The sequence below is a fragment of the Rana temporaria genome, chromosome 2, assembly GCF_905171775.1.
Source record: "Rana temporaria chromosome 2, aRanTem1.1, whole genome shotgun sequence".
Classification (NCBI taxonomy): domain Eukaryota; kingdom Metazoa; phylum Chordata; class Amphibia; order Anura; family Ranidae; genus Rana; species Rana temporaria.
The window spans coordinates 470,352,672-470,378,465 of record NC_053490.1 but is presented as its reverse complement, the minus strand read 5'-3'; the positions used below and the strand labels follow the sequence as shown (position 1 = coordinate 470,378,465).

The window sequence follows — 25,794 nt, the reverse complement described above, 5'->3', positions numbered from 1 at the left end:
ATGCTTTCGACGTGAACGTAATTCTACGCAAAGCCCTATTCGCGAACGTTTTACGCAAACGACGTACACAACGGAAAATTAGACGCTGGCCCGACGTCCATACTTAACATTGCATACGCCTTATAGAGCAGGGGTAACGTTACGCCAAAAAAACGACGTAAAAAAAGCGGCGGGCCGACGTACGTTTGTGGATTGGCGTATCTAGCTAATTTGCATACTCACCGCGGAAATCGACGGAAGCGCCACCTAGCGGCCAGCGTAAATATGCACCTAAGATCCGATGGCGTACTAAGACGTACGCCAGTCGGATCAAGCCCACATTCAGTTGTATCTTTTTTTGTGGATACAAAACAAAGATACGACGGGGCATCTTTGTAGAGGTACGGCAAGATTTGACATTATGAAATTTCATAGTTCTTCCTTGTTTACTTCCCTTCTTTTTCTCTTCCTACCTCCCATGACACATCGCAATGTTTGTGCTCTTTGTATTAAAACCAAACTATCTTTTTAGGGGAATTCGGAGAGGTATGCAGCGGAAGATTGAAGACTCCTGCAAAAAAGGAAATCCCAGTGGCCATTAAAACTTTAAAAGGAGGTTACATGGACAGGCAGCGCAGAGATTTTCTCAGAGAAGCAAGTATCATGGGACAATTTGATCATCCAAATATCATCCGACTCGAAGGTGTTGTTACAAAAAGTAAGTACTACTGTCTTTTTGTTGTGCATGTAGACGAGACACTTGTTTTACACAGGGCAGCTCCATCGATCAATCCCTAACTTAAAAAACAAACAAACACATATGTAATGTTCCAAACTTCTGTTAAGTTTGTATTAGAGCCACAGATGTATTAATATACATTCAATACTATATAGGTTGTTTGTAAAGCTAAACATAGTGAAACATGGTTTCAGTTTTACAAATCCCACATTGTTTTTTCCTAAATATCAAATATATCATCCTCGTGCAGGTCTAAACTTGTATCACATCAGTATGGAGTAAAGCAAAGCTGAACCAGATTTAATCCAAATCTTTGGTTTCAACTCTGTTCAGTTGCCTAAAGTTGGCCTTACAATTTAAGACAAATTTTGATAAAGCCGAGTGGAAAACTCTTGGTTGAACAGCGGCTGCATCCATTGTCTGGGTATTCTGACAACTGCAAACTCCAGCTGTCACAATACAATAACTGATAGTGCAGATTTGTCCACCCCGTGCTGTTTGGATGGAGAAAATATGTTAGTTTTTTGTTCAGCCTGCAAGCTAAATAATACAATTTATCAGGGTATGGGCAACTTATATTTCCCACCCCCTCAAACCTCAGTCCTATTAGTACTTTATCTTCAGAAGACACTACCACCACACAGTGAACGTCATTTGTAGGTGTTACCATACGCTGGGAGGAGTAATCAGAATTTAAGAAACGGGAGTGTCAAGCATTGGACATTGCTAAATTGTCTGCCCTTACAACTACTCCCACGGGCTGAACATTTAAAGAGACAGCAGAAAAACCTGATATCACAGGAAAAAAAAACAGTTATCCTAGGAACTACAAAAGGTATTGGAAAAATGTTTCTGCTGATATCACTAGAGACTTGCTAGGTTACCATTTTTAAGTGTGGTTTTATACATGTGCCTATAACTGAGCTTTAAAGGGAAATTGTCATGAAACAAATTTCCTGGAAGGCAGCCGCCATGCTTTAGCCTCTGTGCTGATTGATATTTTGGGAGTCATACCGTAACCTCCATAAACTGAATACAACCTTTTTTATGATAAATTATGCTTTGGTGCCAATACTTCAGTACCGTGTAATTTTAGCTAGAAGCTCTCAGTGCAGAGTTCATAGAGAAATACTCTACTTCAGGTCCATACTGCATTGGGTTTTTAACATTGAAATTACTCAAGGCAGCACTGAAATGACGTGGTACTAAGGGCCCACTGCTGGAGGATAATGGTTTATCATTGTCCTGGAACTAGACGCCTCCTAGCAGTAATTTTGGCATTGGTATCTTAGCATATGCTTAGAGTATGTCTGTTTAAATCTTTGTAGACCTCCAATAACGTTGAATCAAACTGTTCTGAGAAAATGGAATAAAGTGCAACATATGATATAACTACATTTATTTTATCTGCTTTTATGTGTAAATGTGCCTTGTTTGGACAGATTTAAATACATCAATGTCACCATTAGAAGATGAGCCATGTTTGTATAGTGTGCTCAGTGCTAGTATTGATGCATGGTGCTGTATTAGCAATGAGGAAATATGTAAAAGCTGCAGTAACCTTCCCCTCTTTTGACTAAACATCTCTTCTCCCTTTATAACTGTCTCTGCTGCAGGCTTTTACTTGTCTTGCAGCTAATGAGGCCCTAAAACAATTTTACAATGCATTTAACTGCTCTCTTGACCAAAATCATCTTTTAATTACCTTTGAAACCGCAACCTTTTCCCGTAGTCTGGTGTGAGATATGTGCAAAGCCCTTCTGATTACATCTTTACTTCGCTAATTGCAGCAATTGCTATACTCTCTCAGTGCAGACATACATTACCTGTATCTACAGTATCTATGTATCTCTATCTATCTATCTATCTATCTATCTATCTATCTATCTATCTATCTATCTATCTATCTACCTCTCTATCTATCTCTCTATCTGTCTATCTATCATATATCTATCATCTTTCTTTTTATGTATTTATAATATCCATTCGTTTGTCTGCATTATTAAATTATTGGTATAAGTTTAGCTGTTTTTACATTTCAAAACCAGTCTTCCCAGCTCAATTAAAATATGCACACTTCAATAAATTTGGCCATATAGCCAAATAAGGACAAGCCTTGAGCACGGAAACACATTTTTTTATCATGCAAAAGGTAAAGTATGATTGTATAATAACCACACACATAGACAGATGTGGTGATCCTTTCACAAAAATTTGCCACTGCTTCCAAATCATGAAGGTTACTGTTATTTAATTAGATGTAAATATAGCCTAACCTGGGCAACAGTAGTGCCTTGCATGGCTAAATTATTTGTGTTCTAAAAAGAAAATGCCTTAAATGCATAGTAAAATAACCTAGCCAAAGGTTTCATTTTCGATCTCAAGTCAAAGTGGCTACGCCATAGAGTACCAGATTGGGGGTCTGATACCTGCAATTTAGGCAAGATCATTTTGTTTGCTCGGAGACAGGAGGACACCACCACTCAATGCTCACTCACCGCTTCTGCAGGCTCTTGAGAGATGCATTCACTTCTGGCTCTTTGTGATTGTACTTAATAAACTTTATTAGGGTTAAAATGCAAGGTTGTTCGCCCTGTTCTCTATTTACCAGGATCATTTAATATATATATATATATATATATATATATATATATATATATATATATATATATATATATATATATAATAGTCTTAAAGAATAATACCAGGCACCAAGTGAAAGCAATCAGTTAACTACTATTGCTATATATCAAAAAGATCATTCAAGTTACTGCTCTCTGCATACCATGAAACCTGTTTTCACAGGGTCACTGGGAGTCTACTTCTTAAAGCTTTTCTTAGGCAGCGTCCTTTCGTTCTGCCACCTGTATCACCATTATAACTTCCAAATCAGGCCTAAATCTAATTAGTCCAAACACACAGAAAAATATACCAAATGCAGCGCTGTTCTCATAAGCACTGTTATCACAACTAAAGTCCAAAAAGAAAAAAGTCTCTAAAAAATGTTCTCTTATCTTTGGCGTTGCAGCTCTCTCTTAAATCCACTGGATGGTGGACTTGGATCTGGAAGTATACACAGGAAGAAAGGAGCGCATGCGCCCTAGTGTGACACTGTATTTATTGTAAAACTTTGCAGTTAAAATAAAGATTATTGCACTCACAAACATGTGCTTGTATGTTCACATATAGACATATCTCTCGGTTCCAGCCTCCTCTCCTGGTCTATGCAGGTCGATTGGCTTGCACAGTGACGGCAACGTTATTTTCTATAAATGTAGGTTAGCTCTGGAGGTCTGTTTCCTCATCTCTCTTGCTATCACACGCTTGGCACGGGCCAGCCGGCATTATGTCACTCGTAGCCTTGGAGGGGGAGTCGAGGTGTGCATGCTGTCTCCTCTGACTCTCGTTAGTAAGGTTGCTATGACAACATGTTTCTGAGGTGTGGCCTCCTTTGGGTTTTAAATCTAATGTGTGGCTAAGAAACCTGTTTAGAGTTGGCTTTTTTTTTTTTTTTTACATTAGGCCTTCTGTATGAAAAAGATTGCAGTGGGTGTGGTTTGGAATAGCTTTTCTGCATCATACATAGGTGATCTCAGATCACCAGATTTCTTACAAAGAAGAAGGTTGGCCGGTTCTTTTACAGCAATGCCTGGATGAAAAATGAAATACTGACTGCATCTCTAGGTTACATTTAAAGTTCTGACTGGGGTGTACAGTAATACAGTTACATACTGGCTTAGTTTCATGCTGGATTTTATTTGTGCCTTTCCTTTTGATAATGTATCTTATTGTACAGTCCTTTGGACCATTGTTCCTTTAAACCATACAAGTTTCCAGGTACGATTCAAGGTTGAAAGAAATATCATAGGCCATACTTGTCTTACATTTATTTGAGCTATAGATCCAGGTAAAATCTCTTTATTTATTCCAAGCCATGTGTCACAGTTCTAAAACTTTCTTGTGCTTCCCCAAACTTTCTGATGGAAATAATGGATAACCAAGTTACGAGTCAAACGTCAAAAAAGTTGTTGGAACATCTGACTATTTGAAATCAGATAAAAATTTAACTCTATTCCAAGTCTAATAAAAGAATGGGGAAGGGGTAAAAATATGAGTCTGGTTTTTATTGTAGTCTGTGTATCCCATGAGGGAATTCATCTTTCTATTTTCCTGTGATACCCTGTCACACGGGTTGTCAATGGAACAGAAAATAAGGGCTCCACATTGAAGACTTGGCAAACGTTTGAACACTTTATCAGAGCAATCAAATAGGTGTATAGCTGTTTGTGTCTCCATTGGAAAGATTTTTCTATATTTCTTATATCTGCCAGAGACCTAAAAGATACCCCTTCTCCACTCTTTTCAGATCCTAAGACAAAAAATTGCGGCTAGTATTAGGCCTTAATTGGATCCTACAGGAATGAGTGTTTACTGCAAAAAACGTGAGAAATATAAATAAAGTTAAATAAATTCCATTCAGAATTCTATACAATAATTGTATCATTGCCCATTCTTCCCCTATTGAGGGGGCTCTGTACCATGAATCTTTCGGCAGGTAGCATATTTATAATTTAATCTCCCTGGTGAGCACATCAAACCTATAATGGAGAGGAGAAGGGGTAGGTTAAGGCCACAGGAAAAATGTGGTAGGTAATGCAGGGAATGTTGTATTACATAGGAATTACCCATTATGTTTTTGCCTGTGTCAACAGATTATGTAAATGCCCATGCATAGCCTGTCAACACTGGAAGGGAACACATCAGGTTTCATGTAATTTTATACGATTTTGACCTGCTAGCATTGACATGAAGAGGATGGGAAGCCACATCTCAGTGACAGTTAGAGCCATGTGGACCTTAGAGACAGTAAATGGTTTCACATTGAGAGGGTTGTTGTTTTTCTAAACGTGCAATGGAATTTTGTTTAGAGAACAGTTTAAATATGAATAGAGCTTCCTGAATATATTCTTTAGACAGGGGTCTCAAACTGGCAGCCCTCCAGCTGTTGCCTAACTACAAGTCCCATAAGGCATTGCGAGCCCGACAGTTACAAGAATGACTCCCACAGTCAGAGGCACGATGGGACTTGTAGATGCACAACAGCTGGAAGACTGCCAGTTTGTGACTCCTGCTTTAGAGCCAGCGTTGATGGGCTTTTGTTTTGCACAGTTTCTTTCCCCATACAAGTCTATGGGAATTAAAATAGAGCTGAAGCAGAGCAAATGCAGGCCACATGTATTTTTATAGGATTCTAGATGATCTCAAACTGATGTCAAAAGCCCATCAACGCTTGCCCTTAAATAGAATCTGTCAGCAAATAATTAAATAACCCCAGTTCTATTCAACCATCACTATGATGAGCTGCCTTACTGGTCAATAGGAATGTGTAGGGGATAGTAAGGAGAAGGCAGTCTGTGGCACTTTCAGACCAGGACTATCTGGTTCTGTGCCAACAAAATTGTTTCAGCCAGTGACAGTAGGGGCAAGGTTTTGTATGCTGCCACAGGTATGCTTTTATCAATTACAGTCATGAAGAAAAGCCTAATCTATGAGCCATGTGAAATACCAGTAACATACCAAGATCTAAAAAGACTAAAGCCTATCAAGTGCTATCTACTCTGATACCAATACAGTTCTAAAATGTTACTGCTGCTCCACCAGATAACCTTAAAAACCCACTGAAGGAAATTACAGTTTATGATCAGGATAGGGAAATAAAAACACCCTTTTTACCATGTCAATTACAGTTAGTTAATAAATTACCAAGAAATTTAACCGATTCTAGCAAGATGTATACACCGCTCCTAAAGCACCCCTTCCCATTGAAATCAATGGGCAGCGCCGTCAAAGCGCCTGCAAAGCGCCTCAGCAGCAGCGGCGGTTTGTGGGCTCTTCTACCCCTTTATTCAGCCAGTAGCGGGGGTTAAAAGCACCCCGCTAGTGCCCGCAAAATGTTAGTAAAGCCCAGCTAGTTTTAGCGGCATTTACCAGCATTTTTCAGGCGCTGGCATAATAAAATGACTCTTAGAGCGGAGGTAGTGAACCAGGTGTTCTTCTCCAACAACAGTGCCTGACCTCACAAATGCGCTTTTGGAAGAATGGTCAAACATTCCCATAGACACACTCCTAAATCTTGTGGACAGCCTTCCCAGAAGAGTTGAAGCTGTTATAGTTGCAAAGGGTGGGCCAACTCAATATTGAATCCTACGGACTAAGACTGGAATGCCATTAAAGTTCACTTGTGTAAAGGCATGCGTCCCAATACTTTTGGTAATATAGTGTATTTCCCATTAATCATTGCCTGAAGTCACCCTCCTTACATTTGTAGCCAATGGATTACTCTTTTTTTGTACTGCTGACCAGAAATATCTGCCTTGTCCTGGCGAGGTCACACAGAACATAACAATACTGTCCAGGGGTCAGTGCCCTGGTTCACTAAATATTCCATGATGCTTTAAAAAGGACTTACATCTCTATATAAAATGCATTACCCAGAAGCCCTTCCCTAGAGAGGATTATGTTGTACTTGCTACTCCTATGACATCACTATTGTATGTAGTTTACAGTTCTCATCTTGTGCTTCCCTCTCTTAGGTATGACTTTTAGTTTGTAAAGTTTAAAAAGCCTGACAGGTTCACTTGAACGGATTCCTATTATTCTAGATGTGAATAATTTAACTTGTTTCGTCCCGGAGAAGCTTGGGCTTGTTGTTGCGGAGAACAAGACTGATTGATTGACATCTCTCAAGGGCAAAATACTATTTTAGTTATACCATTTCCAAAATGTGACAGAAAAGAAATTAATATACGAGCCCAACAGTTAAGCTGGGAATGATGAATGTGACAAGGTGTAAGGAAGAAAAATTACTAGCATCATTTATATTGAATTCAAATATTACAATAGCACAAAAAAAAGCAAGATTTTATCGAATAATGCAAGCTAGTGTGATTTTAGTGATGTAAAAATTAAAGCCGCCATCATGTATAGTGGAAGGACTCGTCATGTGATAAATGTACATGTCAGCCGGATTCCAATAAGTATGGATGGACTCATCTGTTGCACACCGGCTGTACAATTATCACCATCACATTGCAGGCAGATGAACTATGGAGGGGTTTACAAGATTTATTATTTAGAATGACTCTCAGTATTCCTGTCGTGCTCCTTACTCGGAGGAAGGCAGCTGAAAATAATGTCAGTGCATGCTGTGCCAACTTCATGTCACAATACGGATCCCTTCATTGTGTTAGGCTGCCATACAAATTCACTTGTCAAAAGCTGAAATGTTCTCAGTGGCTTAAAGGGAATTTATGACAAAGCTAAATACCAGTCTCAGAAACCTCTGATGGAAGCTGCCACCTTCGGACTCACAGACTGCATACTAGTTTTGTAGTAGGATAGGTAGAGAAGTAAAGACACAGCAAACTAACTGCAACAAAACAAAGATATTACAACAGTGATGTGGACAAGAAACAGACCAGGTACAGAGCTTGGCGACTATGAAAAAATATATGCGCCACTCAAAAACACTCTTAAAGAAAACCTGTGTTTGGCATGTGCAAATATTCAGGAAAATAAACAGGTGTGCTTTAAAGTGTTTGTCAAGGCAAAAAAAACTCTTGATCTGTCAGAAATGCATTTAGCTTCTAAGCCCTACAGAGGGATGACAACACACACTATTTTTATGGTGTCAGCCCTGCCCAGTATCTTTTGATAAGCTACTCAACCACTCTTAAGCCGTGTACACACAATCGGATTTCTGATGGAATCAAATCCGATGGATTTTTTCGTCGGATATTCGATCAAGCTGACTTTCATCAGTCTTGCATACACACTATCAGACTAAATTCCGACCGTGCCAAAACGCGGTAACGTAAAACACTACAAAGAGTAAAAAAAAATGAAGTTCAATGCTTCCGAGCATGCGTCGACTTGATTCTGAGCATGCGTGGATTTTTCTCAGATGGAGTTCCACACAGACCATCGTAATTTCCTATTGTTTTTTTATCCATAGGAAAAATGTAAAACATGTTCAATTTTTTTACACTGATGGAAAAAAGACCGATGGGGCCCACACAAGATCGGCTTGTCCGATGAAACTAGTCTGTAACGGAATGGCCCGTGATACCCAGAGACTTTTGAAGGATGCGGGGTACTCCTGTGCCAGCTTTCACTAATGACTCTTGGGTCTAGGGTCATCCTATGTCCAATAGGGGCATATGATGACTGAGAAATGATATCATGAATTACATGAGATGGGACAATAATGATAATTAATGTATTGCATGATATCTTGAAATATTACAGGTGGTTAATTCTGACCCCAACAGGTCAATAACAGAGTGACTCATTCATGTGGGGACACACATACTGTTGAGGTGTTAATTGAGTCTGGCTCCTAAGATATTTCATTGTGCTATGCTAACTAGCCCTGTATTGTGTGAAAGTTCTATTGATGCTAATATGTGTTGTGAGTTAACACACTCCAAAAGTCCTGGGGGCAGATCCACATACATCTGCGCCGGACACAGCGTATCTAAGAGACGCTACGCCGCCGTAACTTATCTTTTTTAGTTTGAATCCACAACGAATCCGCGCCGTAAGATACAGTGGCGTAGTGTATCTCTTGCGGCGTAAGGACGCGGAATTCAAATGGCTGTGATGGGGGCGTTTTTTTATGTTAATACATCGTGACCCTATGTAAACAAAGTTTTTTTTTAACTGCGCATGCGCCGTCCCTGGGGGTATCCCAGTGCGCATGCTCGAAATTAAACTGGAACCAGCCAATGCTTACGACGGTGACGTCATTCTACGCAAATTCCTATTCGCGAACGACTTACGCAAACGACTCCAAAAATTCTAAATTGTACGCGGGAAGGACGGCCATACTTAACATTGAGTACGCCACCATATAGCAGCTTTAACTATATGCCGGAAACCGCAGAACGCAAACGACGGAAAAAAATGCGCCGGGCCGACGTACCTTCGTGGATCGCCGTAAATAGCTAATTTGCATACTCGACGCAGATTTCGACGGAAACGCCACCTAGCGGCCGCCGAAAAATTGCATCTAAGATCCGACGGCGTACGAAGAAGTATGCCTGTCGGATCTAGCCGAGATGCCGTCATATCTTGTTTTGAGGATTCAAAACAAAGATACGACGCAGGAATTTTGAAATTACGCAGGCGTATCAATAGATACGCCGGCGTAATTTCTTTGTGGATCTGCCCCCTGATGTCTGCCATGTCAGCTATAGTAATTGACTCCTGTAGATTCGGTGCCAGAAAGTCTGACCTTTCAGGTGTAATAGATTATGTTTACTAAAGGAATGTGTTTTGTGTAACAGGTGAGGATAACTTATCGCAGAGCCAGACCGTCTGGGTAATGATTAGTAATTAGCTCATCTGAATGTCATTATCTAACGGAATGTGTATTGAAGCACCCATTGTGTGATGTTGGGGGTGGAGTGTGTCATTGTCCCTTTTCTTACTGCAGCATGCTTTGTAACTGTATATAAGAAAGCTAAGTTGACCATTAAAGTGTCTTTCGTTTTGGAACCAGAGACAGAGCTGTGTGTCTCGTTTGTCTGGGGAATTCTTATGGGTCCTGTCTGCTGGATTGTGGAGTGTCGAGAAGCTGTCTTGGGTTGGAGGAATGGAATATCGTAAACGGCGTTAACCCCTGACCGTTACACAGTCCATCGGTCTTTTTTCATCGGACAAATCGATCGTGTGTACAGGGCTTAAATCTCAGATATCTACAACATAGGGGCTAATCATTCTGTAGAGCTCTGAATTTCTGACACTGACAACATGCACTCTCAGCAAATGTAAAAAAAAAGCTTCCAATGGAGTATTAACCGATTGCCGGCCAGCGCACGAACATTTGCATCGGCAGAATGGCACGGCTGCGCAAAAGGACGTACCTGTACGTCCCTTTGAAATTGCGCCCCTGCTGTGAGCTCCGTGACCGTGTCTGCGGGACCCGCGGACTCAATGTCCACCGGAGCCGCAGAACAGGGAGATGTCTGTGTAAAGCAGGCATTTCTCTGTTATGCCTTGTGACATGACACTGATCTACTGCTCCCTGTCTTCGGGAGCATTGATCAATGTCATGTCACTGGTAGGCCAGCCCCCACACAGTTAGAATCACTCCCTAGGACACACTTAACCCTTCCTCGCCCCCTAGTGGTTAACCCCTTCACTGCCAGCACAATGTACTCAGTAATCAGTGCATTTTTATAGCACTGATTGCTGTATAAATGACAGTGGTCCCAAAATAGCGTCAAAAGTGTCCAATGTGTCCGCCATAATCGCAGATCGCCGCCATTACTAATAAAAAAACAATAATAATAAAAATGCCATAAAACATTCTCCTATTTTTCAGACGCTATAACTTTTGTGCAAAGTAATCAATATACGCTTATTGTGATTTTTTTTAACCGAAATATGTAGAAGAATACATATCGGCCTAAACTGAAAAAGAAAAAAAATTGATATTTTTTGGGGAAATTTATTATAGCAAAATGTAAAAAATATTGCTTTTTTTTTTTTTCAAAATTGTTGCTCTTTTTTTGTTTATAGCACAAAAAATCAAAACCGCAGAGGTGATCAAATACCACCAAAAGAAAGCTCTATTTGTGGGAAAAAAAGGATGTAAATTTTGTTCAATTTTTCACATCGCACGACCGCGCAATTGTCAGTTAAAGCGACACAGTGCCAAATCGAAAAAAGTGCTCTGGTCAGAAAAGGGGTAAATTCTTCCGGGGCTGAAGTGGTTAAAGAAGAAGGAGTAAATAAGTTCATTGTTAGGATTTACATAAATTTTACTTCACCTAACCCAGTAAGTCAGACTGACTTTTGCTTCACGCCACAACAATTCTGTTTAGTTGCCAGGAACAAACAAAGAAAAAATACCAGATACTTTTGCATATGGAGGACTCACTCCAGGTAACAACTCTGAGGCCTCGTACACACGACAGAGTTTCTCGGCAGAATTCGCCGAGAAACTCGGTCAAAACCCGGATTCTGCCGAGAATCTCTGTCGTGTGTACACTTTTGGCTCGATGGAGCCGCCGAGGAACTCGACGAGAAAATAGAGAACATGTTCTCTATTTTCTCGTTGTCCTCGTTCTTCTATGGGAGAAGCCGGCCCGCCGAGCTCCTCGGCGGCTTCATCCCAAAACTCGACGAGGAACTCGACGTGCCAAGCACGTCGAGTTCCTCTGTCGTGTGTACGGGGCCTGAGACAATCACAAAGCATGAGTGCTTTTACATTACATCTGCTTAAGTTATAACTTGAAAGACTTAAAAATGGTAGTGTCTCCTGTTCCCACTAGCTAACCTGAGTGGCAGTGGAAAATGTAATGATTTTTACCTATAGGCAAGCTTATAATAAGCCAGTGATGTCATCGGGGCATGCGCTCTGAAGGAACGGCATACCTGTGCCATTCCTTCAGAGCCGTGCCATAAAAAGTGACTCCCGCACGCATGTGCGGGAGTGACATCAACACAGCTCAGCCATTCATACCTCCAAAGCAAGACTAGGTAAAGATGGAGTGACAGTGGGGGTTATTTATTAAAGGCAAATCCACATTGCAATGCATACTGTCACATTTTGACTTTCACTGCCAGGGCCCATGTTTTCTGGTCTAAATCTGCTCTAATTGGTGGGCCAGTATTAAGACACTGAGTATTGCTCCTTGTTACACCCTTCCAACTAGAAACACGAGGGTTGTTCTGCAACCAGTCCTAAAGGGCTGTCCACTCTGAAATGCAAAAGACAGAGCTAATGCATAGCTCCCAACTGTCCCTGATTTCGAGGCACTGTTCCTGATTTGTATATCAAATGCAATTTTTATCTTTCGAAAAGTGTTTTCCAGAGCTAAACCTCTCATCCAATTTCTAAGTTGCTGCATTTGTAAATTTCAAAAGCCAATATAAAGGAATAGTAGTGGTTAAAAAAACACTTAAGGGTTTAAAGTGATTGTACTTATACTACCACCTCTGTACAGTTTGTTTTGCACAGAGCAGCCCGGATCCTCCTCTTCTCTGGTCCCTCTTTGCTGCTCCTAGTCCATCCCTCTTCTGAGTGCCCCTCAGCCAGCAGCTTGCTACAGGGGGTCACCCAAGACAAGTCAGAGCTCCGTGTATCCATTCAGACATGGAGCCTGACTTGGCCACGCCCCCTCTCTCTCCTGATTGTCGGACTGACTTTGATTTACAGCCACTGGGGCCAATAGTGCTGGTGCTCTGTCTCAGCCAATCAGGAGGAGTGTAATGGATGGATGAGGTGATCGTGAACATTGCTGAAGAGAGAATGAGCTCAGGTCAGTATTAGGAGGGCTGAGGGAGGCTGCTACACACAGAAGGTTTTTATCTTAAAGTGATACTAAAGCTTTGTTTAAAAAAAAAAAAAAAATAACAAACATGTCATACTTACCTCCACTGTGCAGCTCGTTTTGCACAGAGTGGCTCCAAACATCCTCTTCTGGGGTCCCTTGGCGGCTCTCATGGCTCTCATGGCTCCTCCCTGCACTAGATAACCCACTAGGAGAAGCATTCCCCCTAAGGGGTTACCTTGTGGGCGCACTCCTAAGTCATTCATTCAGCATCCAAAGGCGCAGAGTGTATGAATCGGCCCTTCCCCCCAGTGCCCGCGTTACTGGATTTGATTGACAGCAGCGGGAGCAAATGGCTGCGCTTCTATCTATCCAATCAAAATCGGAACTCTGTGGAGAGAAGGGGCTCAGGTAAGTGTGGGGCCGGTGACTGCCAGGTGTTTTTTCACCTTAATGCATAGGATTCCTTAAGGTAAAAAAAACACAAGCCTTTACAACCCCTTTAATGCATAGAATGCATTAGGATAAAAAAAAACTTCTGCCATTACAACTCCTTTAACTAATCTTTGACTTGCTATGGGGGAACTCGACAAAGGGAGGGGCCCAGAGTGGTATCAGGGGACCCAAGAAGAGTAGAATCAGGGCCCCTCTGTGCAAAACCACTGCACAGAGCAGGTAAGTATGTCATGTATGTTATTTATTTATTTTCAATATTTTTTTTCCCTTTACAATCACTTTAAAGTTTTTACAGGAAATTACAGATTAACCACTTCAATACCGGCCCATTGTCATTTGACGTCCACAGATGGGATCTCCCATCCTGGGTGGACGTCAAATGACGTCCTGGGCTTTGCGGGTGGATATCTGAATGATGCCTGCACCTAGAGGCATCATCCAGATATCCTTTTGTTCTGCCGGCGATCCTGCGCACCATAAGAACTATCATAGCGGCGATTCCGCCGCTAGATCGTTCTTACAGGCGGCGGGAGGGGACATCCCCCCCTCCCGCCGCCATCCGGTGCTTCTCCGGGCTCTCCCGTGCCATCGGGGGCCCGGATAAAGAATCGTCCGGCGCTCGGAGGAAGCATAGAGATGACTAGTGACCAGATGGTCACCAGTCATCTCTATGACCATCGGAGGACCCGGGCGCGATGTGATGACGTCACGCCCGGGTCCCGTAAGTAAACAAAGCCGCGATTGCGGCTGCTAAGCAACTGTATTCATGAGATCGGTTAATTTTTTTCACCGATCTCATGATTTCCAGCCTGGAGGAGAGATGCAGGGTCTTATTGACCCCGCATCTCTCCATAAAGAGGACCTGTCACACACATTCCTATTACAAGGGATGTTTACATTCCTTGTAATAGGAATAAAAGTAAAAAAAGTAAAAAAATAAATAAAAAAAATTAGAAAAGTGTTAAAAAATAAAAAAATAAGTAAAAAAATAAATAAAAGAATAAAAAATAAAATTAAAACGCCCCTGTCCCCGGTAACTCGCGCGCAGTAGTGAACGCACACGTAAGTCCCGCCGACATATGTGAACGCCGTTTAAACCACATATGTGAGGTATCGCCGCGTGCGTTAGAGTGCCAGCAACAAATCTAGAACTAGATCTCCTCTGTAAATATAAACTGGTAACCTGTAAAAAAAATTAAAGCGTTGCCTATGGAGATTTTTAAGTACCAAAGTTTGGCGCCATTCCATGACTATGCACAATTTTAAAGCGTGACATGTTGGGTATCTATTTACTCGGTGTAACATAATCTTTCACATTATACAAAAAAATTGGGCTAACTTTACTGTTTTGTTGTTTTTTTAATTCATGTAACAATTTTTTTCCAAAAAAAGGCCGTTTGAAAAATTATTGCGCTAATACCGTGCAAGATAAAACGTTGCAATGACCGTCGTTTTATTCCCTAGGGTGTCTGCTAAAAAAACATATATAATATTTGGGGGTTCTGCGTAATTTTCTAGCAAAAGAATGATGATTTTTACATGTAGGAGAGAAGTGCCAGAATAGGCCCGGTAATGAGGTGTGTATAAAAGCCCTGTATTGAAGTGGTTAAAACGGAAAGGTAAATTATAATAACTTTCAGTTACAATGTCTTGTGTAGTAATATGGCATATGTAGCCATTTTATATACTATATTATTTTTTTATTAGCTATGTTTTGTTCCACGCAAGTGGAGTTACCTTTTAAATGTTTTAGGAATTTTGTTTTTACAATAATGTGTGTTTAATATTTGTACCTGAAGTTCAGCTTTAAGCTAACATTTAAATCAAACTCACACTGGGAGCATGAAAAGCTAGTTGTAGATGCCTGCAGCTTGTGTTATATCTCCCCTGATATCAGGGATTTCTACACAAACTCATATCGGATTGAGACAAGAGGGTTGAAAATGTAGTAAAATGCTTGCATTTGCTATAATAAGGCCAGCATTGCCAATTTACCACATGATCATATCACGTGGAATTGCCTTTAAAGACATGCTAGCTCTGAAAAACAAATTGTGCCGATAAAAAAAGATAAAGCGAAATAAAACATTTTAGTTTGAACAGATTGTTGGCTTGCTATGAAATAATGTGTGTGATTATTGGGCTGCCGATAACGGAGAGGGGAGGAAAGAGAAGGTAGAGGGTGAACAGTGCAGGCAGATGCTACACCAGAGCTGCTTATCCCATGGGGAAAATAGTATTTTCTGATGTGTCCTATCTGCATACAGTACCTCCCAACATTTTAAGATGGGGAATGAGGGACACCTATCACCAAAAGTATGCAGGCATAGGACACACCCCTTTAAATGCCCACTTAAAGGAGAATTGTACAAAAAAATAAGATTGGTTAAACCCACAAATATTTTTTTTACCACTACTTTTCCTTTATTTTGTCTTTTTGGATTTACAAATGCAGCAATTTAGAAATCAGATTAACGGTTTAGTGTTGGAAAACACTTTTTGATAGATAAAAAGTGCATTTTATACACATCTATATTGATCAGGCCAAAATGAAGGACAAATGAGGAGGAATGAGGGACAGAGGGACATTGCTCCCAAATCAGGGACAGTCCCTCGAAATCAAGGACAGATGGGAGCTATGGGCCAGATTCACATACCCGCGGCGCAGCGTAACGTAAACCGTTTACGTTACACCACCGCAAGTTTTCAGTCTAAGTGCCCGATCCACAAAGCACTTACCTGGAAATTTGCGGCGGTGTATCGTAAACACGTCCGGCGCAAGGCGGTCCAATTCAAATGGGGCGGGTACCATTTAAATTAGGCGCGCTCCCGTGCCGGACGTACTACGCATGCTCCCGTCGCAATTTTTATCGACGTGCTTTACGCGAAATTACAGCGCGCCGACGTTTTGAGAATCGCGACGTCAACAAAGCACTTACGCCGGGAAAAATATTTTTTTTTTAAATAATTCAAAAGCGACGCGGGAAAGACGGCATACTTTCACATGGTGGAGTACTTTTCCACCATATTAAAGGTGCCCTATCTTTGCGACGGAAATCTAACACTTGCGACCACGTAACAACGGGAAAAATCTTCGTGGATCGCCGTAACTCCTAATTTGCATACCCGACGCTGGTTTACGACGCGAACTCCCCCCAGCGGCGGCCACGATATTGCATCCTAAGATCCGACAGTGTAAGTCCATTACACCTGTCGGATCTTCTGGCTATCTATGCGTAACTGATTCTATGAATCAGTCGCATAGGTATTCTGAGAGATACGACGGAGTATCTGAGATACTCCGTCGTATCTCCTTTGTGAATCTGGCCCTATGTATCTGTGTTCTTCCCAAACATTGGCAGCTAATGGGTGTCTCCTTACCCTCAGACATAATTTTATTACCTGATATAGATGGAAAGGAGTGCCATCTGACTTGTTAGGGGAAGACTGTGAGTAAAGGATTGTGTATATGGATTGTATGATTTATTTATTTTGTTTGAACTTGATGGATTTTTTTCAACTTGACTAACTATGTAACTATGTAAGACTGTTTATGATCAGCTTTATGGCATATGTTGATGCTGCAACTAGCGCCGATATTACTGTTCCTGTAGATGAATAACCTTTACTTCTTTTATGCCATTTCTATACTGAACACGTCTTCCTACCCAGTCTTCTTTTCTCCCTGCACTGTGTCAGCAGACAGAATAGAACACATAAGATTAGCATTCCCAAACTGCCTACTAGACACATTAATGTTCAGACACTGGAGCTGCTAAAATAGTTTGTGTCCTAGATAGCTGCAGTTGTCTCTCCTCAAGTTTTATGTGAGTATATGTGTAAAGTATGTGGCTGCAGTTCATGATACCAGTCTGCAGGAGAAAGTATTAGAAATGTGAGCAATCCCTCTCCAATGCATTGCTATTACGATTTCAGGCTGAGTTCACACGTAATACGGATGAGGCTTGTCGAGCGCGGCTGCTTGTCTATGGAGAGATAGGACGAAAACGAAAACGGACAGCATGTCCGTTTTCAGCAGATCTCACCCGATCCGATCTGCTAGGATGGATGGCGTAGTATCGCCATCCGTCTGATTTCAGCGGATCGGATGTCAGCGGATATGGTCACAGCTGACATCCGATGCTCCATAGACAAGCATGGAGCACCCGTTCAGGTCTGCTGAAAAAAACTGACAGGTGGACCTAAACGGTTACACCGGTGTGAAAGGAGCCTTAAGCAATTCGCTCCGCAGCCGCCCCGGAGATATCTGAACCGGCTCTGATGAGAGCCGAGCACACTCTCCTGTCATGTGAATTGGATGTGCGAGAAACCTGCATCCAATTCGCACTAGTGGGGTAAAGCTTTACTTTGTAAACAATACCCAATCGAGTGTAAGGAAAGTGTAAAATAATTACATTTTTGCTTGTACATGATTGGATAATGAGTCAATCAGCAATCAGCAGATCTTCACTGCATTTACTGTATTAAGCTCTGGGGACAATTAGTGTAACTGCACTTGCAAAGTGCATAGTCTATTTACCTTAAGTAAATTCACCCCAGAGTTCAAAGGACAATTTTACCCTTTAATTTAAGTTGTTGTTTGAGACATTGTCCCACCTCCCTAAGTTCAGCCCACTTGGAGAAATACAAGAATAAGCTTTAAGCAACCAGTCTTTAAGCATGGTACCTGGTAAAGACGGCAGGTCCTCTGGAAGTGAGGGAGTTGATGTTCTGGCTCCCTCCCTAGTGGTCCATCTCCTGTGGTAACAGGGAGCAGACCAGCATTACAGAGATCTATAGCCTGGGTACAAGCTACGGAAAGGAGAGAGTTAAAGAGCACATATGACAATCCACACTAGGTGCTAAGAGGGACCTTATCCTGTTACTGGGAGTATGGTAACAGAGGTACTGATTTAGATTTGTAATGATTCACTGGTATAATCTGTGGAAATAAGCAAAGACAAACGAACACACACACACACACACACACACACAGCTTCTTGTGGTCTGGAGCTGAAGTGCACAGCAGGAAGATGAGAGAAGAGCAGAACAGAGACAGACGCACACACAGAGAATACAGCAGAAGAATGAAAAGAAGAGAAGGAGGCGGCCCTCTCCTCTTAGATTTATTGACTTCATGATGTCACAAAATACACACCCATCAATCCCTCCCCATCACCCTTGTGAGTCTTTTATTGGTCAATTCATATAGAAGGGTGGTTTCTCCTCACAAGTTCATTTCAGCTCTTCCAAAAGTCACACAGGCTCCTTCTGGGGTCTGTAAAAGTCAGGATGTGGGGGATGGGCAAAGTCAGTTTCCTATAGAGAATCCACAATTGCTTATCCAAAGTGAAGTTTCCAGGAATGCAGGGGGGGGGAATGGGTTAGCTTCCTTTGAAAAGTCCACACGAGCCTCTGCTTCTTAATTTGGAAAACAGTTCTGCTTTTCACAAAACATCAAATCCCTTTAAAACAATCTCTGATAGAACTTATCAAGGAAAATAAGCAATATACTAAAGAAATATTAACCGAAATACACTTTAATATTTCTAATCATAACATAAAATTTTCATTTTAGTTTCACGTCTATCACAGCCCCCCCTTGAAATGAATATTTTATCAGTTTATTCTCTTTGTTATTTCTTAACAGACAAGGACGGTAATGGAGGACACGGTCAATATAACAAAACATTATCATAACCAATATAAACAGAATTGCTATACCTATTTGAGTACAAATGTGTTATCACCCAAAATATTGTCCGCAGGTGACATTCTAAATGCCCCCCCTTGTTCACCTAATATCCTGTATAAGGCCATAATTTTATACAAAGTCATTTGTGAAGTGGCCTCTAGGTGTTCAGTAATATACTAGAATGCATCCTTGTTTATAGTTAACAAACCTCTATTGACCATAGCAACCATAATTTATCCAATCTACATTTACATTACTAAGTTAAATTTCATAAAAGCATCCGTTCCCACCAAATTACTATATTTCCTTTCATTAGCATTTTAATTTTATATTGGGCTCTGTCCTAACTATTTTATTTCCTAAAGAAACTTTATTTATTACATTACACTAGTTTTCAGGACTGATCATGCAGCATGAATATTCTTGTCGCATGTCTGTTTAAACAAACATAGCAGCCTTTGGTTCAGTCTTAAAGATTCACTGTATCTCATAGGGATCCTTCTACAAAACACAACTTCCCTCTCTGACTGAACACCTTCGTCACTCCAAAACCTGGAAGATGACCCTTTAATCCGTAAATATGGCTGTATCATACCGCATAATCTATCCATGTATTTTATTTTTAAACTATTTTAACTGACTTTTATTAAGCTATGCAGATTAACACCATATTTCTTCTCTTTAAAATGACACCCTCAAAGTAAGGTATTCTTCAAACCAAATGGTGCAAAAACCCACAGTTTAGTAACATATGAGAGAAAGAAAGAATGAGAGAGAAAGAAAGAAAGAAAGAAAGAAAGAGAGAAAGAAAGAAAAAAATAATATTTTATTAATAATGGCTTTCTTTCAGATCTTCTAATGATTGTGTACAAATTACCTTTTATCATTAAAGAAAGATTTACCCTATAATATGCTTTTATAGTTCATAACATATTTACTTCAGACAACTATAACTTTTACTTTCAAACATTGCAAAGAGCCATTTAAATCACAGCAGCTGAGAATGTTACTGGGTGTCTGGTTTCAACGCTAGCACTCACTCCAGATAGAAGGGTAATTCACCACAGCCTGTAACCTGATCTGCTGTTAATGACTTCTAAGGGAAAACATCTGTTCCCCCCCATGCTTGGAGCAGATTGTACAAGTTCTAGACCATATACAATCCAATCGAATTGCATCGTTTTTTTTCATTTTTAACTCTTTTTCAAAAATTTTAAAACATATTTGGTTTGTACATCTGCCAAAAATCATGTACATCACATTATACAACGACATTTCCCAACTATAATAACGAAAAAAGATCGCTTAGAGGACAAATCTCATGAAATCCACTGACCAGTCCCTGCGCAAGAACCGACCATTGTTTTCTTTCGATAATGTCACTCATAATTACTCACAATCTATATTTTATCAGAAATGTCATTTTATAATAACTTTTAACACTTGTTTATTTTTTAATTTTATTTTTACAATTTTTATAATAATATTTTTTTATAAAGTTTTTAGATTGAACATAACTTTCATATTTTAATATTTTTCCTGGGGAACCTTATAATAAACCAAACCCAAGTTTAGAATCTGTTGTAAACATTGCTCAAACCTCTACTTATTAATTCTTACAACCAGATCTGTAGGATTCCAGTTAAATATAAAATACCATGTTGTTTACCATTAACTGAATTGTATACAATTCTTCACACAACCTCAATCAACAATTTTCCCATTAAACCTTTGTTCTAATCCCATGTTTATGCTTTGACATGTCATAATACATTTTCAGTTGTTGGGGTAAACATATTCATAAACATTTACAGGCAGAATTAAACTTAATTATCTCATTAGAGAACTTCTTTACACTCTGACATTAATTAACTAATTACCCCATATAACCGGGACCCCCCTTTGAGATATTCCAACCCACAAACCCCAGTGGTCACAATCCCATGTATTTGAAAAAAGATATATAATTTCATTCAGATTTGGGCGGCACAATCCATAATATCACTCATCTTCCAGAGAATATTTTCGAAGGAACCTCTTAATCATCACCCAGGGGATATTGGTAATTATCGGTACCTACATCAGGAATGCGAGAAAAAACTCGTACACGAATATTAGTTACCTATTTTCAAAAGCGGTCACATAATCATAGCTCATAACAATCTAATCTAGAGACTGTCTCAAACAAGATTTCAGAAAGGGATAATGTATTGAATGCTCCACCCTTGGGGCCACTTACCCACTTAACCCTGAGGATGGCATGGCACAGCATGTGGAATAAAACCATTTAAATGTACTATGTAAAATGTTCTACTGTTCCAATGTGATACCCAGAATCTCCTCATCCCTCATTTGTGACTTGTGAACACAGCTTCTGTAGTCATGAACGCCAGGATTTACACACTCTCTCTACCGCTTTTGGGCACCCCATGAGGTCAAGGCATTGAGGTCGGGGCACACAGGACAGCATATGAGTGGATTCTACCTTCAGGTAGGTCTGCCACTCCCATCTACATCATTCTCCTCCCTTACGTGTCTGTCCAGCGAAGTGGCATTGTAGTTACCCCCCCCTGGACAGACTAAGGAGGGCATGAAGAAGAAGGCCCGTGGGCCGGAGGGCACAGAATCCAGTATGGGCAGCGGGCAGCGGGCAGGAGGTGACACCATATGCGTTCAGAACGAGGCAAAGCCTTCAGCAGGGAAGAGCATCCGGGCAGGCCCATGCTTCCTCCAGCCGGGCATACAGTTGGGCAGAACGTGAGGGGAAGGAAGGGGCACGGCCTCAAGCAGTCGGGCGGGGCCCATGCTTCCAGCAGGCATCGTGGGCAGAACATGAGGGAAACGAAAAGACAATAACAGACCCTGGGTATCACATTACAACAACCAAACTGGCAAAAAGCCCTCTATGTATCAAGTCAAAATACAGTGCATGGCATCGTCAGTGTAAGTGGGCAACCCCAATTAAAAAGGATAAAAAAAACAGGACGGGCTGCTAAACTAAGCCCAGCACCATTAGGAACAATTGCTTATTATGTGTATCAAATGTCTGTTCCATATTCTTTAAACCTCAGGAGAAATATCCCATTATTTACTGATTACCGTTTATTAATTGCGACAAAGCAACTGAAATCGTACAATCTAACGGACATAGACAGTGCAATATCCCAAGTCAACCTTTTGTTAAAAAAAAACTCTGTGTTACAAAAAAAACTGTCTCCTAGGTTGTCGTCCCTGGGGGGGAAGAGGGGGGCTATCCTCCAACTTGCAAATGTGGCAGAGCTCAGGGCGGGCAGGATGCAGGGGTCTGGACCGCCCACATTCCTCACACACCCAGTTCTATCCCCCCACCAGGGAGGGGGCAGGAGTATATATTATATCAGGGAGGCATCTCAGAAGTATATATAAAAAAAACCTGCAAAAATAACAATAAGAAGAAATTATTCACCACTTGCCAACAAGGAATTGGGAAAAGGGATCAATGAATTTCAATGGGAAGAAGAAAAAAGGGTTGAAGAAAGGAGAAAGAAATAAGAAAGAAAGAGTTTGATTCCAGCACAGAGTTGAGAACCCAAACGAAAAGTGCATGCAAAGAAAGACACCATAAGTTATATGTTACAGACACAATGTACCATTAGACGCAATCAAATCACTTCTAGCACAGTCAGTACAATCAGCATGCTACATAGAGGGAGGGGAAGATAGGGGGCTATGTAGTAGGCAGCAAAGAAAGGGTTGGACAGGAGGATCTAAGAAGAAAATGGTGGAGAGGGGAGGAGCTATGAAAAAGAGCGGCAAAGATTTGGAGAAGACGGGAGGATCTAAGAAGAAAATGGCGGAGGGGGGAGGAGCTATGAAAAAGAGCGGCAAGGATTTGGAGAAGAAAGGGAGGAGCTAAGAAGAAGATGGCGGAGGGGGGGGGGATCAGGAATTAAGGAAAAAAAATAAAAACAAAGCAAGGAGAGAAGGAAATAGAAAAATTCAACCTTCAGCCAGATATTAAAAACAGAAATCAATGTCAACTGGTTGATATATAAAACAAGAAAGCCAGATATATCTATGCTTATCAGAAACAAGTAATTGCTTAACCATGCGGTCCTTTCAGACTGGCAAGGAAAGGGTTCGTTCTATTCCTGTACCAACACAGTGCTTTCCAGCAAAAACCCCATAAGCATATATATATATATAAAATTAACTAAGAAATGGAAAGGCACAAAAATGAAAAAGGTTTTCTTTTTAGACAGCAAAGGGATAAATATAATAGTTTATAAAGACCCTAGAGTTAGTTGCTGTCCAGCCGTGACAAAAGGCAGAAGGTTTCAGGCACACATTAGCAGAAAGCCAGAGACGAAAGAGTTAAGTATGCTGGTTAGAAAACCCTTAATTAGTATGCAGCTGTGACAAAAGGCAGAAGTGTAAGGGAAAAAGCAATTTAAGACACAAAAATATACACAGATAGCCAGCTAGCAGAAGCCACACAAAAACAACCTCCTCCAGCTCAGCCCTCACCTTTCCTAGCACAGGGAAGTTCTGTAAACAAAACCCCCGCGTAATTCAAAGCAAGGACAAAATGTGGAAAAGCTGACTCAATATCTCACTACAGACATACTCAAATAAACCCCAGAATCCCAGTTCCCCAATTAATCTAACAAAACAAGGAGGTTTGGAATATTTTTCACAAGCATAAAATAAAACAAACCCATATATAAACTTCGCAGCTAACTTCCTTAGAGCTGAATCCCAGACTCAACCAAGCCAGCATGCACTCTCCGTGCACACCACCTTTATCTCTTTGCAACAGCCAGTACCTAGCTTAGTCGGCCGATTTCACACACCCCACAAACAGACAGCAAACAACCCACAAGCTACTCGCTACTCGCACCCTTCTACTCACACCCTTACAGCGCACCCTTCTACTCACAGGCAGCAAGACACCAAAAAAAATTAATAGCAGTGAATCAGCACAAGCCGGGGTTCACTTCTGGACCAGAATTATTCCGTCTGTTTCAAAGGCTCGGAATTTGCAGACAAACTAGATGGGAATAGAGGCCGTCTAGCCTGTAACACGGTGTAAGGGAGCCAAAAAAAACTCGCACTTACCGTGTTTAGGGGTTCATGACGCCCCTTTCAATGGTAGACGGTCCCTCAATTCTCAGCCAGTTTCTTGTGCGTCCACAAAGTCCGTCCTTGAAGTCCAAAAGAAGCACGTTGGCGCCAATTGATTTAGATTTGTAATGATTCACTGGTATAATCTGTGGAAATAAGCAAAGACAAACGAACACACACACACACACACACACACACACACAGCTTCTTGTGGTCTGGAGCTGAAGTGCACAGCAGGAAGATGAGAGAAGAGCAGAACAGAGACAGACGCACACACAGAGAATACAGCAGAAGAATGAAAAGAAGAGAAGGAGGCGGCCCTCTCCTCTTAGATTTATTGACTTCATGATGTCACAAAATACACACCCATCAATCCCTCCCCATCACCCTTGTGAGTCTTTTATTGGTCAATTCATATAGAAGGGTGGTTTCTCCTCACAAGTTCATTTCAGCTCTTCCAAAAGTCACACAGGCTCCTTCTGGGGTCTGTAAAAGTCAGGATGTGGGGGATGGGCAAAGTCAGTTTCCTATAGAGAATCCACAATTGCTTATCCAAAGTGAAGTTTCCAGGAATGCAGGGGGGGGGAATGGGTTAGCTTCCTTTGAAAAGTCCACACGAGCCTCTGCTTCTTAATTTGGAAAACAGTTCTGCTTTTCACAAAACATCAAATCCCTTTAAAACAATCTCTGATAGAACTTATCAAGGAAAATAAGCAATATACTAAAGAAATATTAACCGAAATACACTTTAATATTTCTAATCATAACATAAAATTTTCATTTTAGTTTCACGTCTATCACAGTACATTGAACTGGTGGAGTGGGCACAGGCTCAGCATGTCCCTCCTAATGCCAAGATACAAGTGTGTGGTGACATGGAACAACTCACTTTTCAGAAGAACTCTGCATTTATTACTGCACACAGTGAAAGATCATCCCTAAGTTGGAGAACTGCTATAATTTTAGATTCTTTACATGACCGCAGTGTCCACCTGGTCCCTGGCCATTGATGAGCATGCTTTGCATGGGTGCAGTAGACCATGCCTAAATGCTTACCTTCATCCTTGATACAGCAATCTGCGCTGTGAGGCCCTGCCTGAAGCCTAGAACGTGTTTCCACCAGGTCCTCTTCATCCCGCTGCAGCCCTATTCATTGTTATGGGGAAATGTACTCATGGCATCCTCCAGTGGTTCTACAGTATATATGCGACCCCAGCTTTTGATGTAGACAGGTATCTGATTATATATGTTGGCTACAAAGGAAAATATGGTAGAACTAGGTCTAGCTTAAGATCCAGCCTTAACCTTATTACACAATGAGGTTGATAATTATAGAAAGGGCAAGATTTCCCACTTTACACAATTTTTTTATTTTTTTAAGTAAAGCTGGCTATACACCAAAAGATTTTTTGGGTTTAGTCTGTCGGCAGATGGAAGCATCTCTCGCTGTGGCTATTGTTCTCTCACAGTCAGTAGGCACT

General features: G+C 41.0%; 1 protein-coding gene across 2 annotated transcripts in view; it reads left to right on the top strand.

The window, feature by feature from the left end:
• Positions 1-25,794, top strand: part of EPHA6 (EPH receptor A6) — a 1,141,406-nt gene that overhangs the window by 933,828 nt on the left and 181,784 nt on the right. For both annotated transcript variants that reach the window (XM_040338721.1, XM_040338722.1), the window contains exon 11: positions 512-697. In XM_040338721.1, coding sequence (XP_040194655.1) covers positions 512-697 — 186 coding nt within the window. The remainder of the gene's footprint in view (positions 1-511; positions 698-25,794) is intronic.